Below are 14,073 nucleotides of genomic sequence, written 5' to 3'. Positions count from 1 at the left end.
TACGGACCCACTTCACTGTGTATATGATAGAGACGTAGCCCTGGTGTTCAATAAAAGCAAATAAAGGAAAAAAAGTATTGCAGGGAACAAGTTACATTCCTCGTGGTCGGCACCGTCTCAATCTCATGAAGTTACTTGCTTTTCTTCTGTTTATCTTTTTTAGACATTTCCCTGGGAACCATGAGGAAGACGAGAGTAAAATTATCGACGACTATGTAGGGAACCTTGGGAAACGAAGAATACCTGTCCCGGGAGACGGACATTGCATGCTTCACGCATTTAGCCTTGGGCTGAGGGAGAAAGATGACCAAGGTGATTACAGCGTAGAATCGCTTATAACTACGATCAAAAACGAATTGTCAGAAAATAAGCAATTCTATTCAGACTTTGACGCTATCAAAGAAGAAGACCTCAACGCTTATTTCAAGAACAAAGACTACAATTTAAACTTGGTTGACTTGATACCGAATGTTGTAGCCAATGCTTTGAAAACTTCTATATCGATTCTGCTAGTTCAGGATGGTCAAGTCAGTACTCGTTCCATCCTCCCGAAAACACAGAAAAAAGTGGAAAAAACTATTTGCGTTTGCAAAATTGGTAACCATTACGATGTCATTGTAGACGAGGAAGCAGCCAGTGACTTGAAGATCGAAGGTGAGCCTGATATAGTAGTTTGTTAATTTCCCCGAATAATTTGATCACAATGGACAGTTGGTTCTTGTTGATATTAACAGACTGTCTTTTTTCCATTAATAGCCTTTTTCCTCATCTTGCTATGCTGGCCAGGAAATCAATCGATAGCATGAACAGTAAAGTATACTCTGTTAATGGCATGTTAAAAAGGAAATAATATTATTGAACGAAGGAAAACTTATACGAAAAAGAAGCGTGAGAAGCGGTTTTTTAAAACTTGACGAAAAAAATGTCTGCTGGTCGAGTGCAGCACGAATTGCTTTTCATGTGGAGTTAATTTGTACTGAAGATTTTCTCCAATTATTTTCTGAGACGCCGTAATCTTTTGGGCATGCAGAAACCGAGTTTATATCGAGGTGGTATTATAACGCAAAAAAATAATGTTAAAGCCGGTCGGAAAAAGGTATCTGCTGAAAAGCATAGGATTATGGATAATCCATTAACAGGGTGTTTTGGTGTAATTGTTTAAGACCGATTTAATGAACAGCGCCGTACCATAGATAACCCTAACAACAAATCTAAACCTACTACAGCCGCCGAACATTTCCTGTCCTCTCCTAACCACACTGCTGACGACATGCAATTAATCCCCATCGAAAAAATCGTTTCTGACCGAGACTCTATCCGTAGGGCCAGGGAAGCTTTTTTAATTCAAAAAGGCGGAACAATTGATCCTAATGGTCTGAACATCCGCGAAGAAACATATTAATTGTTTCCATTTGTTTTCTTTTATTATGTTCTTTAATCATGTTGTTTTATTTTACCGTATGCTTATCTTCAATTTACACTATCAATTACTTTTGCGTATTTCCGGTATTACGTAAAGATCGGCTACATAAAAACACGCACCAATGTAAAATCTTCCATTGTACCTGAAGAAGGCTGGTTTGGCCAGCCGAAATATAGTACCCCTTCAAAAAATCATTCTACGTTGTGTCGGTTTTTGCTTCTGTATTCATAAGAAGAAGCCAGCCAACACATGCAGTAAGATTTATTTTTTGGTAATAGGCCTATTGCTAGGACAGTTTCCAAACAAAAGGCGCTGCTTAAAATGACCTCACTGCGTTTGCGTATATACTGCTCATTCTTGTGTTAACGCGATAGTGAAAACCAGCTTTTCAAGTTTGAAGTGTATTTAAGTATGTAATAATGTCTTCATCTCATTATGGATTTGTTTGTGACACATAACACTGATATATGTCAAATATCAGTAAGAATTCTCTCTACATATACATTCACAGAGGATACATCAGACGAGACGACAAATGAGAAAGATAGGCCAGGGTTAACACCTGAGACTGCAGCGCGTCCGGCAAAAGAGGGTTCACATGCTTCAGACGCTAAAAAGAAGCCGGAGTTTAAAGATGGTAAGAGTGTTTTTGTCATTTGCATCTTAATCGAAAAATAAATGAAATTCTTGATCTTGACTGGTTCTCCGCGCGCCTGTTTGTTACGTAATGGGCCCGCGATCACGTGGGTATCCAATTACAACTTTTTGTAATTAGTTGCCTGTAGTTGGACACCTACGCCATTTGCATATAAAAAGAACGGGGTTGCACGTCGGAAATTTTGATAAGTAATCCCTAAGAGGTACCAAGACCTTGCTTTGCGGGTGTGGCTTGAAATGTTTTCACCGTTAAGAGGTACCAATTCTAAAACAACGAATTAACTGACACTTTTATCATTTTTAATAACGATAAAGACTCAGTTGATTGTCAAATATCTCCTATAGTTTCGGCTCAATACTCTGAAACTTACCACAGAAGCTCCCATGTGGACATAACAGGTGCCAAAACTGCCTTAATAATGAAAAGGTTCGACGAGCACCTCCGTCTTTTTTATATAAGAGTCTCCTCTCGGGGCCTACTCTCATAACTCCTCCCATGGCTTATATCAAAATAATTTTGCCAGTTCATACTTCTACTGATGATAACTTGTATTTGTTTCTTATAGACACCACGGACGAAGAAAAAAGGTGAGGGTTAGATAGTGTGCCATTCTATGCTAATGGCGGCTAAATACGAGATACAAAAACCATCAACTTCTCGCGCAACATTGTTTCGTTGCAAGTTTTGGGTTGATGAAGAACGAGCAACAAAGCCAAAATTTGTTACTTAAAGTAGACCCGCGCTCTACTTTTTGCAACAACTTTCTTCAACCCGCAACAATTTTTTTTTGTTGCGAGACAAGTTGATCACGCAAGGTGAAAAACGCACAACATCGACTCAAAACTTGCAAGGAAACAATGTTGCGCGACAAGTTGAGAGTTTTTGTATCTGGTATTTCGTCGCCTTAAGGGCCCATTAACCGATTTATGCGCGCGCTTGCGCACGTTGCTAAGGAGGTGAAATTTCACTTCCGGTTACTTACGTCAGCCTGAGCGCGGAAAATAAAAACAACTCAATAACTTGCAAATTCGCTTACATTTTAGATCTTTTTCTTTGTGTTTCACAAAATGCAAAGTAAAAAAAGTACAAGCAAAGACAAAATAAGGAAAAGACGGAAAAACAAGAGCAATAGAAAGAGATCTTACCGAAGTGCGCTGGTAGTGTAAATTGCGCACGCGCTGATAGGGTAACTTCCAATATATATATCGGGCGCACTTCCCGTTTCTTTAAATGCTAAAGGAAACGCGGTTTTTCATTAAATCCAGCCTTTTACGACGGATTTCGATTAAAGCCAACGTTGGAAAGATAGCTATGCATTCCTTTTTCAAAATCATGCTTTTTCCAAAAAATTACGAATATTTTAAGATTTTAAGATTCTCCCAAAATCTGACCTTTCAAAAATGAAACAAAATATATGCATAGCGTAATGAGGATTTAAATTAAAATATTAAATCAATGAAAAAAATCCGATAAAGTAATTTGCCTGGGAGCCTTTGCGTTTTTTCAGTATTAGTCACATGACCATGGGCGTGGCCTGATGACGTCATCACTAGTGTTACTGATCATGAAAAAGTTAAAACACATGAAATAATTCTGAACTAACTAAAAATGATGAGGTTATATGAGAATAAATTTTCCTTAGCAACGGCTCGAAAAGATCGGTTGATGGGCCCTTAACTGAGTTCGTTTCAAGACTCAGTAATTACAGATATCGTTTTTGATAAGTCGACAATAAAGTTTGCTTACACCAGAGTTCGCCAGGTTAACCAAAGTGAGCCACAAAACAGTCAACAGGATTCAAAGAGATTTATCGACTTGTGGGCAGAGCCGCTAGTACACCGCTTGCTGTAAAAAACTAAAAATGAATTGATGATTGCAGGAATGAAAAGAGAAAAACGCAGAATGACAAGCTAAATGAAAATCAATAGAACTGTGACAAAAGAAAAGACAACGAAACGACTTACAGCAGATATCTACACTCTGGGTATGAGTAACTCTAAAGAAATACTTCAAATACTCTAGCTCCGAGCGACCCTTCGATTCTTCGATTCAAGAGACTCCAATCAACAGTCACAGAAAACGTGCTTATGAAATATTTTATCTACATACAGTCGAAGCCTATTAAGCGCCTTATAGAGGTTCGCCTAGACTACGGTTTGTCAGGAATTATCACGAAACTTAGTTGAAACGTCAATTTATTCAATCACAAACATGAGTGTAGGCTTGTGACTTCTGTTCCACATAATCAAGACTACCTATCACTGTTTTCCTGATTCATTTGTCACGAAAATACTATATATGCTTTAAAAATCACGCGTTCTACACTGAAGTTATATTTTTTTTGACCATCGGTTTAATTGGTTAGTGATCGTGGAATCACGTTTTAAACTTCACCACAGTCGTAAACGGAAATGTTCAGAGTTAATCTATATACGCGACACCGTTGATGCCGATATTCCATGCCTTTAGTTCTTCTAGTTTATATTTAACGAAGCATTCCGTTCCATAGCTTTATTTATATTGCCAAATAAGATTTTTGCGAATAACAATGGAAAATCAATTACAATAGCAGCGACAATCCTCGGGAGGGGGGGGGGTGGGGGTGCCCCACAAAGAAAAGGACGGGGGTGCTCTTCGTCTCTTTTAGGGATTCAAAAAACGGTTATAGTACCTTTTAGGGTGTTCAGCCTCACAAGGTCCACTGCGGAGCTTTTGCGGTACCTTTTAGGACTTTGCGCCGCAGAAAATATGACAAGAGATGTTTGAAAATCAACTGACTTTTAATTTTGTCTCAGAATTATGTTGGTACCTCTAAGGGGTGAAAAACATTTCAAGCCACGCCCACAAAAAGGGATCTTGGTACCTTTTAAGGGTTTTTTCAAAATTTCCGACGAGCACCCCCGTCTATTTTTTATATAGGAGTCCCCCAGGCGATGATCACTGTAAAACGTGTAGTTGTAGTCTGCAATTTGATCTTTTATTTGATTAATGCTCGCAGTACCTATCTTATAATAAGCTGTAATGTCAGCTAGCTAACGCCAGTACACTGGGATTACCTCCTTCCTTTTTTGTTAGGTTTTTTCACCGTTAGTTGGTATCCGTTAACATATCTGGATACAGAAAGGTAGTGTCGGACAAAGTCTAGTTTCAGAAAACAGTTCTATACAGAAAATAGCATAGAGCCTAGCAGTCTGGTTTGAGTCAGTCGAGCAAGCGAAAAGTCAAGCGGCGAGAGAACAAGCGGAGGGGGAATGGGCAAGTTGAAAGACGGTCAGTGTAAAACGAAGACTGCGGACTGCAGTTTGCAGAGCGGGGGCAAAATGCAGACTGCAGACTTTTTAACAGAATCGTATCGGCACCATTTCCCTCAATGAGGACACTTAGAGCTAACCGTAAACAGGCTAGCTTGAGCGTTATCAGACTTAAATGGAGCGGTATTCAGGCGAGTGATATTCAGGCTAGATGGAGCGCTATACAGGCTAACCGGAGTGCAGACTTTCTGGTCTGGTCTCCTGGTCTGCAGTTTGCACTTACCCTCAGTCTGCATTTACCTTCGGTCTGCAGTCAGCACTCCGTAGTCTGCGTTTTACACTGGCCGGTTGACAGGTTGACAGGTTAGAGGTTGCGTTATCAAGCGTATACGGACCTACACCATTGAGTATGTGATAGAGACATAGTCCTGGTGTTGAATAAAAGCAAATAAAGGAAGAAGTATTGCAGGGAACAAATTTCATTCTTCGTGGTCGGCATCGTCTTAATCTCATGAATTTACTTGCTTTTCTTCTGTTTATCTTTTTTAGACATTCCCCTGGGAACGCTGAGACAGACAGCGGCTTGAAGATCGAGGGTGAGCCTGATAAAGTAGTTTGTTAATTTACCCGAATAATTTGATCACAATGGACAGTTAGACTGTCTTTTCTCCATTAATAGCTTCTTTCTTCATCTTGCTATGCTGGCCAGGAAATCAATCGATGGCATGAACAGCAAAGTATACTCTGTTAATGGCATGTTTAAAAGGAAATAATATTATTGAACGAAGGAAGAGTGAATGAAAATCTGTCTCGGCTGGTCGAGTACAGCACATATTGCTTTTCATGTGGAGTTAATTTGTACTGAGGATTTTCCCCAATTTTTTTCTGAGAAGCCGTAATTTCTTAGTCACGCAGAAACTGAGTTTATATCGAGGTGGTATTATAACGCAAAAAACCATAATGTAAAAGCCGGTCGGAAAAAGGTATCTGCTGAAAAGTATAAGATTATGGATAACCCATTAACAGGGTGTTTTGGTATAATTGTTTAGGGCAGTAAAACGCTTCGCGGCCGCTCACTTTGAGTGAGCAGTTCCTCTGGTCTTTTTTTTTTTTTAATACAAGTTCAAGGTCGAACATAGAACCGAGCAACTCAAAACTGACAGCTCTCAAACTTGTAGCTCGCAAAACACCAGATCCTTTGTATAACTTTTCACGTCCGTTCATACCATCCTTGTTTCGGACTTGTTGCCAGGCTATTTAATGGACTCATGTTCAACTTAGCTTCAGTAGCTTTATCGTTCAGTTCTACCCCTTTGTAATGTCAAATGTAGTTTCAATCGAGTCGCACCTGAAATTTGAAAAAGTGCAAAGAGAGAGACGACTGTTTATAATAATACATTCTTTCCAATACTTGGAAGCCTTTGAAGCTTTCATTAGCGTCTTAGCAGATAGAAGTAAGATTTATTTTTTGGTAATTAGTTCCTATCGTTTGACAATTTCCGAACAAAAGGCGCTGCTTTTAAAAAATGACCTCACTGCGTCTGCGTATATGATACGTATATATTGCTTATGCTTATGCGATAGTGAAAACCAGTTTCATGTTTGAGGTGTATTCGAATATGTGATATCTTATTCATCTCATTACGGATTTGTTCTGACACGTAACACTGATACATGTTAAATATCAGTAATAATTCTCTCTACATACACATTCACAGAGGATACAAGTACGACAAATGAGAAAGATAGGCGGGACTTAACACCCGAGACTGCAGCGCGTACGGCTGAAGTGGATTCGCTTCCTTCAGAAGTTAAAAAGAAGCTGGAGTTTGGAGATGGTAAGTGTGTTTTTGTCATTTGCATCTTAATCGATCTTGGTCGCGATTGGTTCCGGCTCCGCGCCCATGTTTGTCACATAATCGGCGCGCGATCACGCGGGGTCCAATTACAACTTTTTATAATTGGATACCTGAGATTAGACACCTCCGCCATTCACACGTCAGTTATCCTCTTTCTCATGTTCCATACAGTTTTTGAAACTTATGGAAAATGCTACTGACTTTTTCGTTGAAACAAAGTTCTCAAAACACCTTAATCTCGATATTTGTTATTGATGCGATTAGTTCAATTCGACCTCGTGTCTTACAATTTTGAACTTAGTGGAGTGTAATTTGTCTGAAATCATACACGTGATTTCAAAGCCGAACGAACGTGCAGCAAGAGTTCTATTTGAAATCACGTATAATTCCAGACCAAAATTACACTCCACTTAGTTCAACTATCACTTTACTAAATCCATTTTGAAACCGCGCAATATGAGATTTTGGTCAGTACCAATATTTTATTCATCAAGTGGTCGGTTTTTACGCAGAACAGAAAAAGATGCGATTTAGAACAAACAAAAGTGCTCGCTTTCCTGCAATGTGATTGTTTACTTTAAACAAACCGTGAAATCTGATTCGTTGTTTTGTTTAGTAGTGGCAAAAATAGTGCGATTGGTGAATAAACTGCGCCACTGAGAGCCAATCAGATTGCAAGATCACCCGTGATTTCAAAATGGATGTAATAAACATGGGTAATCGCGTGAGGCCAATATCACGTGTGTTTTCGGAAGTTGCAGAAATTGCCCGAGTCGCGTATCAATTATTTTCCGACCAACATCTCCAAATTCCAATTCGTTCACGTCCTCTACCCTCTACTGATCGAATTGGAATTTGGAGGTGTTGGGTTTTGTGGAGGCAGGAAAAGCGGAGAACCCGGAGAAAACCCCTTGAAGCAAGGCGAGAACTAACAGCAAACTCAACTCACATATGGCACCGGGCCAGAATCAAACCCGAGCAACATTGATGGGAGGCGAGTGCTCTAACCACTGCGCCATCCCTGCTCCCCTTACAGTGCCTCTCTCTACCCAGGTGTGGTACAAAAGTGAGTACCAGCAAAATTAAGCTGGGGATAACCCTGAAATGGTCGACTCACATTCCGGGATGCTAGAGAGCTAGAAATACTCCTGGGGCTCTTTTCTTGAAGGTCCCGAAACTTTTTCACACCCGGAAAGCCTTAGCAAAATCTCAGACCTTATGATTACAGAACTGTTTCATTCACATATTCTTAATATAGAGCGAGGTTCTCTTCATACAAAAAGTTTTAGGCGTATACACCTCTCTGATTTTAGATACAGACTAGTTAAAAATGGCTTTCCGGGCCCGAAAAGTTCCCGGAGCTTTCGAGAAACGGGCCCCTGGTCGCATCATGCCAGGAAACGTGAGTAAGCTCCGGCGGTATGGACCACTTTGCCCGACACAGACTTTACCTGTACCTCATAGAGTGTTTTCACATGACGTCACAGCAGCCATATTGGTAGCCAAAAACAATGAAATGGGGGCCATGTTGGTGTACCTAACCAATCCTGTAGGAGCTGAACTCTTGTCTTATCTAAACACTTTCTTTTGTTCCAATGAATGTGTATGACTGCTGGCCACGTGAGTGAAATAGAGCGCATGGCGCTTTCATATTTTTCATTGAACTGAGGTTTCAGGCCCCATCCACACTACGCTGGAGAAATTTGAGAACGAATTCCTCCGGTTTGGAGAGCGTTTTTGAAAAGCTCCGTTTTCGTGCGGACCGATTAGTGTGGACGATAGGCCTAACCGTAGAAATGAAGATGCGTTCAAATTTCTCCGGCGCAGTGTAGACGTAGCCTCAAAATTCTTCGAGTAAAATTAAATTTGTGCGTGTAGAAACAATTTAGTATGTCAAGGGTTGATCTGCAAAAACGTGTAACACAAGTGAAAAACAAAAACCTATCTTTTCTTCACAGTGTCGAACTCCTCCAGCGATCAATCTCCCAGACGCATCCAGGACACCAGGAAAGACTTCAAAAGCCCAGTGAGTAACATCTAATGTTTCTACAATTATTTTTGTTTTTTGCAAAAAAAATATAATTAGTTTGCTATTCTGATATTGTTTACTTCTTTTGAGTCCCTATTTCAACTTTAAACTAGACCTGATGCATAACAAAGACGCCCGTTAGTAAGTTTAGTTTTGACCATTTCCGAGTATGACCAGTTTTGTTTGCATTCAGCTAGGTACACCTCAGATGCATTTTGTCAGCAAAAAATGTACTTTCCTTTTTGAGAATATCAGCGAAGATTCTTAATTTGTTAGTTTAATTGCAGATTAGTTTGGTAGAAACCTCACACAAATCGGTTGGCTCAGTTCACGCAAATGACGACCGACTGGCAGCTGAAATTGGGGAGACAGAGTCCGCGATACAACGTCTGGATAGTCCCCACGGGAGCGTTTCACAGGCGCACCCTAGAGAACCGCACAGCCAGACAACAAAGCAAGGCTCTGACAGAGGTAATCTTCGTCATATTTTACTGTGGTGACATGTTTCCATACTATCCGGTGCCAGAAGTCAACACCCTGAAGTGTCTAGGAGATTGTGATAAATTTCCCAATCTGCATTGACGGAAAACTAAACGGGAGATTGCAGTTCCTATACTACCTACTAGCAAGGCAGGCGAACAAAACTGTCTTTCCAATGCACCAGTCAATGTCAATCCTCGCCTCCCAATCCCGGGACTATGCGGGTATTAGCAGAGAATTCTGCGCATAGTCGTATCTCGGAAAGCGGAACATTAGCCTTATCTGGAACGTTGTAGTTTCATTTTTTGAGCGGGGACTAACATGGAACCTCGCCGTTTTGGTTCAATTAATAGTATTGCCGCTGTTGGGTATTAGCAATTCCGTAGGATGGTACATAAACTTTGGCACCCAATGCAAATGTATTTTAATTCTCAACACATTTTGTGATACATAGGCTTTTCTTTTTTTCCACAGAATCTACATCTGGGAAAGAGAAAAAAGAAAGAAAGGAAAAGATACATAAAAATAGCCTCCATTTGGGGCGAAAATAAGCTCCGATATTTGCCCTTGGACGTTATCTGTTCCGAGAAGCGAAAAGCGAAAACTGTGATCTTTGAGGAACAGTTAATGTCCAAGTACAAATATCCGAGAATATTAGTTAAGTCAAATGGAAGCTATCGTGTTTACTGTCCTTCAAATACTTTTCGCAAGACGTGAGATCTTTTTAAAATCAGGGAATATCACCGGATATTCGCCCGTTTTAGCTAGGACATACTCTGTCACATGACGCGTTTAGACCAATCGCGTGCGAACGAAAATATTTGATGAATTATAAAATAGCCTTTATTATATTTGGCGCGGAAATACTCTCAGATATTTGTCCGCGAACATTATCTGTTTCAAGAGGCGAACAGTTTTCTACGCTCACGGAAAACTGTGAGCTTTGAGGAACAGATAATGTCCAAGGACAAATGTGCGAGCATCTTTTCGCACCAAATGGAGGCTATTATGTTTATTATCCTTCAAAAATTTTTCGCAACACGCGCGGTTTTGAAAATTGGAAATTGTTACTTTCTGCCTATCAAGATTTTCTCAAGTATGCTTCCAGCTACCGAAAAAAAATGTAATGTCAACCGATGAAATAACGTGCGTGATTAGTCATAAATGGGGTAAGATTGGCCTCTTATATCTCTTAAGCGTGCATGTTGAACTATTCGGCAACTTTGGAGCAACTTTTGGCGTTTGGAGCAACTTTTTGCGGTTCTAGCAACCTCGAGCAAGTTTTGACTTTCTGAGCAACTTTTTAGCAAAATATAGTTTTAGAGCACATATCAAGCACAAAAAAGTCAGCGATTTCTTAGAAAACTTCAATTTATGCGGAATTTTTTTTAACATTCTTCAATCTTTTGAAGTTTGAACACATAACCTGTCACTTGACAACGTTTCGCAGGCCTAATATTTTTTTTCCGTTAGACTTAAGAGCATCCTTAAATTTCGTCTATATTTGAAAGCAACTCTTTCAAGCTAAGTTTCAAGCTATCTTTCTTGACTGATGTTAGCAATTAGCAAAATAAAGCTTTTAATTAACGTTTATGTAAAAATATAAAGAAATATAATTTAGGTAGCAACTTTTTGGCATTCCAGTGAGCAGCTTTCCAGCATTTTACGAGCACAATCGGGACAGGCCAAACCGTATTAGCGGGGTGACCGTATTAACAAGGTGATCGTAAGGCGGAGTTCCCGATTGTAAGTTTGTAAGTTTGTAATACCGAGGAACAAAGTCACCTTGTCACTTTAACTCACTCGTATAGCTAATTACTATATTAGCAAACTTTCCCACGGTCAATTTGTAAAGCCAGGAAATTTGCTTGGGTATTGGTATTAGCTCTACTTGTTGAGAATACAACTTGCGTGATTATCTTAGTAGGTTTAGGTGTTCGATTATATAGTAAGTTTCTTAGATTAAATACGTGTGCGTATGATCAAAGAACTGCGTAAATCCTAGTTTCCGATACCATCGGACAATGGTACGTTCTGCAGTGTAATTAGTGGTTAGCTTACCCACGCACAAATATATACTCTGTCATATAATATAGCTTTTGTTTTACGCTTGCTGCTGATAAAATTAGGATCACGTTCAGCTTAGGTTTAAAGGCATTTTGTCAAACCACAACTGTGATTGGTACCAAATCTACAATCTAGAAGTTAGTTTTGGGTTAACAATTCATAGACCCTAGGTTTTTACGTTGAGCTCGAAGCACACATTCGGCTATCAAAGAAACCACTGTTTCCAGTGTTCTCATTCATTCTTAAGAATTCACGAACCGACCAATCACAGCTCAGTGCGTGGATGTACTGCGAGCGACCTTAAACGACAATTTTCGTTCGAGTTAGTTAATTGATTGCTGGATACAACAGAGAGAAGACACCAAATAAACCAGTGCTGAGCAAATGAAGCAGTTTTCCTGAGCTACACCCTCCGTTACATCTGTCGTGTAAAATAACACTTTTCCATATAATAAATCCTTTATTGACCAAGCGTGAGGTCAAGATGGCTGGACATCGGCCTCGTTCTTTTTTTGCGTGTTGATCGACTTGACTCCGTCTCGGTCCATAAACACGCAGGAAAAAGAACTTGGCCAATATCCAGCCATCTTGACCTCACGCGTGGTTAATAACCCATATTTATGGGATACCAAACATTGGGAAACGGCGAATATGTCGCATTTCATTTCAGGCGTATGAACACCGTCACTTAAACGCAAGAAGTGTCAAAGCCTTCGTTCCGCTTGATGGTAAACCTTCGTGCAAAATATGCAAATTAACTATTTTACAACAGTTGGTTTACCGCCACTCGTACGATGTTGTGTCCATTTGCGAGACATGGCTCAACGACACAGTGCTGTCATCTGAAATACTTACTGGGTATAACATCTATCGTAAGGATAGAACAGGAAAGACCGGAGGTGGAGTGCTGACTGCTGTTAAAATTGACATCCGGCAGGGGCACCCAACGACCGAATCTTTCCAAAGACGTCAGAAGTGTCGTAAATGGATTTCTCTATGTTCTAGAAGGCTTTTTAGTTAATTTGGAGATGCCCTAAAAAATATTTATCTGTTCGGATTTTTAAGGGGAACTTTCGTCGTTTCGAAAATTCTAGGGTCCTTTTTTGAGTCATCCGAAAGTTTTAGCTATCCTGATGGATCTTGTCGAAAGTTCGAGGACATTGAGAGACCATATTTTCACTAGAAAATTTTAGGGGAAGTTTTTCGTTATACGTGTGCCTATCGAAATTTCGCGAAAATACTAGGCAATATAAATGTTTATCCGAATATTATAGGCGTTAAACCTATTCATCCGAAAACGTTAGGGGGTGTAAATTATACGACAGGATCGAGTACGCGGTCGTGGCCCTAAATTTGACCGCTAATTAGAAAAAGAAAGACATGTTTTTTATTTTAACCCAAAAAAGTGACGCAAGACTCACCCTTTCTTGTTTGACCTTTGATTTCATACACTGAAGCCCTTTGAAAACTCCTTTGACAAGCCCTTAGACATTTCAGTGACATTTGAAATGTCAAGTTACGTTGTCTAGGGTCTATGGATACATTATGGGCACAATGCTGTAGTCGAAGCATCGAGCATAATGCCAGCATAATGGGCATCTGTTCAGCATAAAGAGAATAATAATAATACTAATAATAATAATAATAATAATAAGGAAAAAAATTCAATAACTGTAATGAGAAATGTTCACTTTCAAGTGCTTTTAGTAAGGATTTAGCATATTCAAAAGCTTGGTTGCTTTTTTCAAAGCCATAAACTGATCGAAGTATCCTTATCGATGGAGGGTTCCATAGAAATAAGACATTTGACATTTTGATCGAGCGCTTTTGGGCATTACTTCAGATTACTTGTTGTTTATTGCTTGTAAAGTCGTAACTGATGCAATAAAATGTTGTGTTTCTGACTTATGGAGGTGTGTTTTGTCTGCAGGGATGGAAAATGTCATCATATATAACCAAGATCGGTTGAGCATAATGCTACCTCTCGAGCATAATTTTTAGGCATAATGCTGTTGTTTTGTGGGTGACGCTCAAAACATGTCAAAAGCATAATGCCCAGAATTTTCAAGCATGTGTCTCCAGCTAACGTTGTCACTCGACACAATTCCTCTCTAACTATTAGCTGTTCACTTGAATGAACTGAAAACTTCACTAATCCCCCCTCGTTCATTTGACGCATACTGAAAAATCTTTCGTGAGTAGGCTGATTCAATGATCGGGGGAACTCCCTAACATAGTCTATACAGGTAAGTGCGGCCCCAAAGGGTTGGGTTTTCAGCCATTTTGGTCATAAATAGGGCATCGAT

General features: G+C 39.7%; 1 protein-coding gene across 1 annotated transcript; it reads left to right on the top strand.

The window, feature by feature from the left end:
• Positions 1-256: 256 nt before the first annotated feature.
• On the top strand, positions 257-10,337 carry LOC149108722 (uncharacterized). Its single transcript, XM_089295001.1, has 5 exons — positions 257-654; positions 1,935-2,060; positions 9,150-9,217; positions 9,508-9,691; positions 10,175-10,337. Exons 1-5 carry the CDS (start codon positions 267-269, stop codon positions 10,249-10,251), a joined length of 843 nt encoding a protein of 280 aa, XP_089151127.1. The 5' UTR covers positions 257-266; the 3' UTR covers positions 10,252-10,337.
• The last annotated feature ends 3,736 nt before the right edge of the window (positions 10,338-14,073 follow it).

Source organism: Orbicella faveolata, unplaced genomic scaffold (genome assembly GCF_042242905.1).
Source record: "Orbicella faveolata isolate gen_17 unplaced genomic scaffold, um_ofav_v1 contig_25, whole genome shotgun sequence".
Lineage (NCBI taxonomy): Eukaryota > Metazoa > Cnidaria > Anthozoa > Scleractinia > Merulinidae > Orbicella > Orbicella faveolata.
This window is presented reverse-complemented; position numbering and strand designations above follow the sequence as displayed.

Coding starts and splice junctions, on each gene's coding strand:
- LOC149108722 (XM_089295001.1), top strand. CDS start 267: ATGCTTCACGCATTTAGCCTTGGGCTGAGGGAGAAAGATGACCAAGGT. Junction 2,061..9,149: donor GAAGCCGGAGTTTAAAGATG/GTAAGAGTGTTT, acceptor TTTTCTTCACAG/TGTCGAACTCCTCCAGCGAT. Junction 9,692..10,174: donor AAAGCAAGGCTCTGACAGAG/GTAATCTTCGTC, acceptor TTTTTTCCACAG/AATCTACATCTGGGAAAGAG.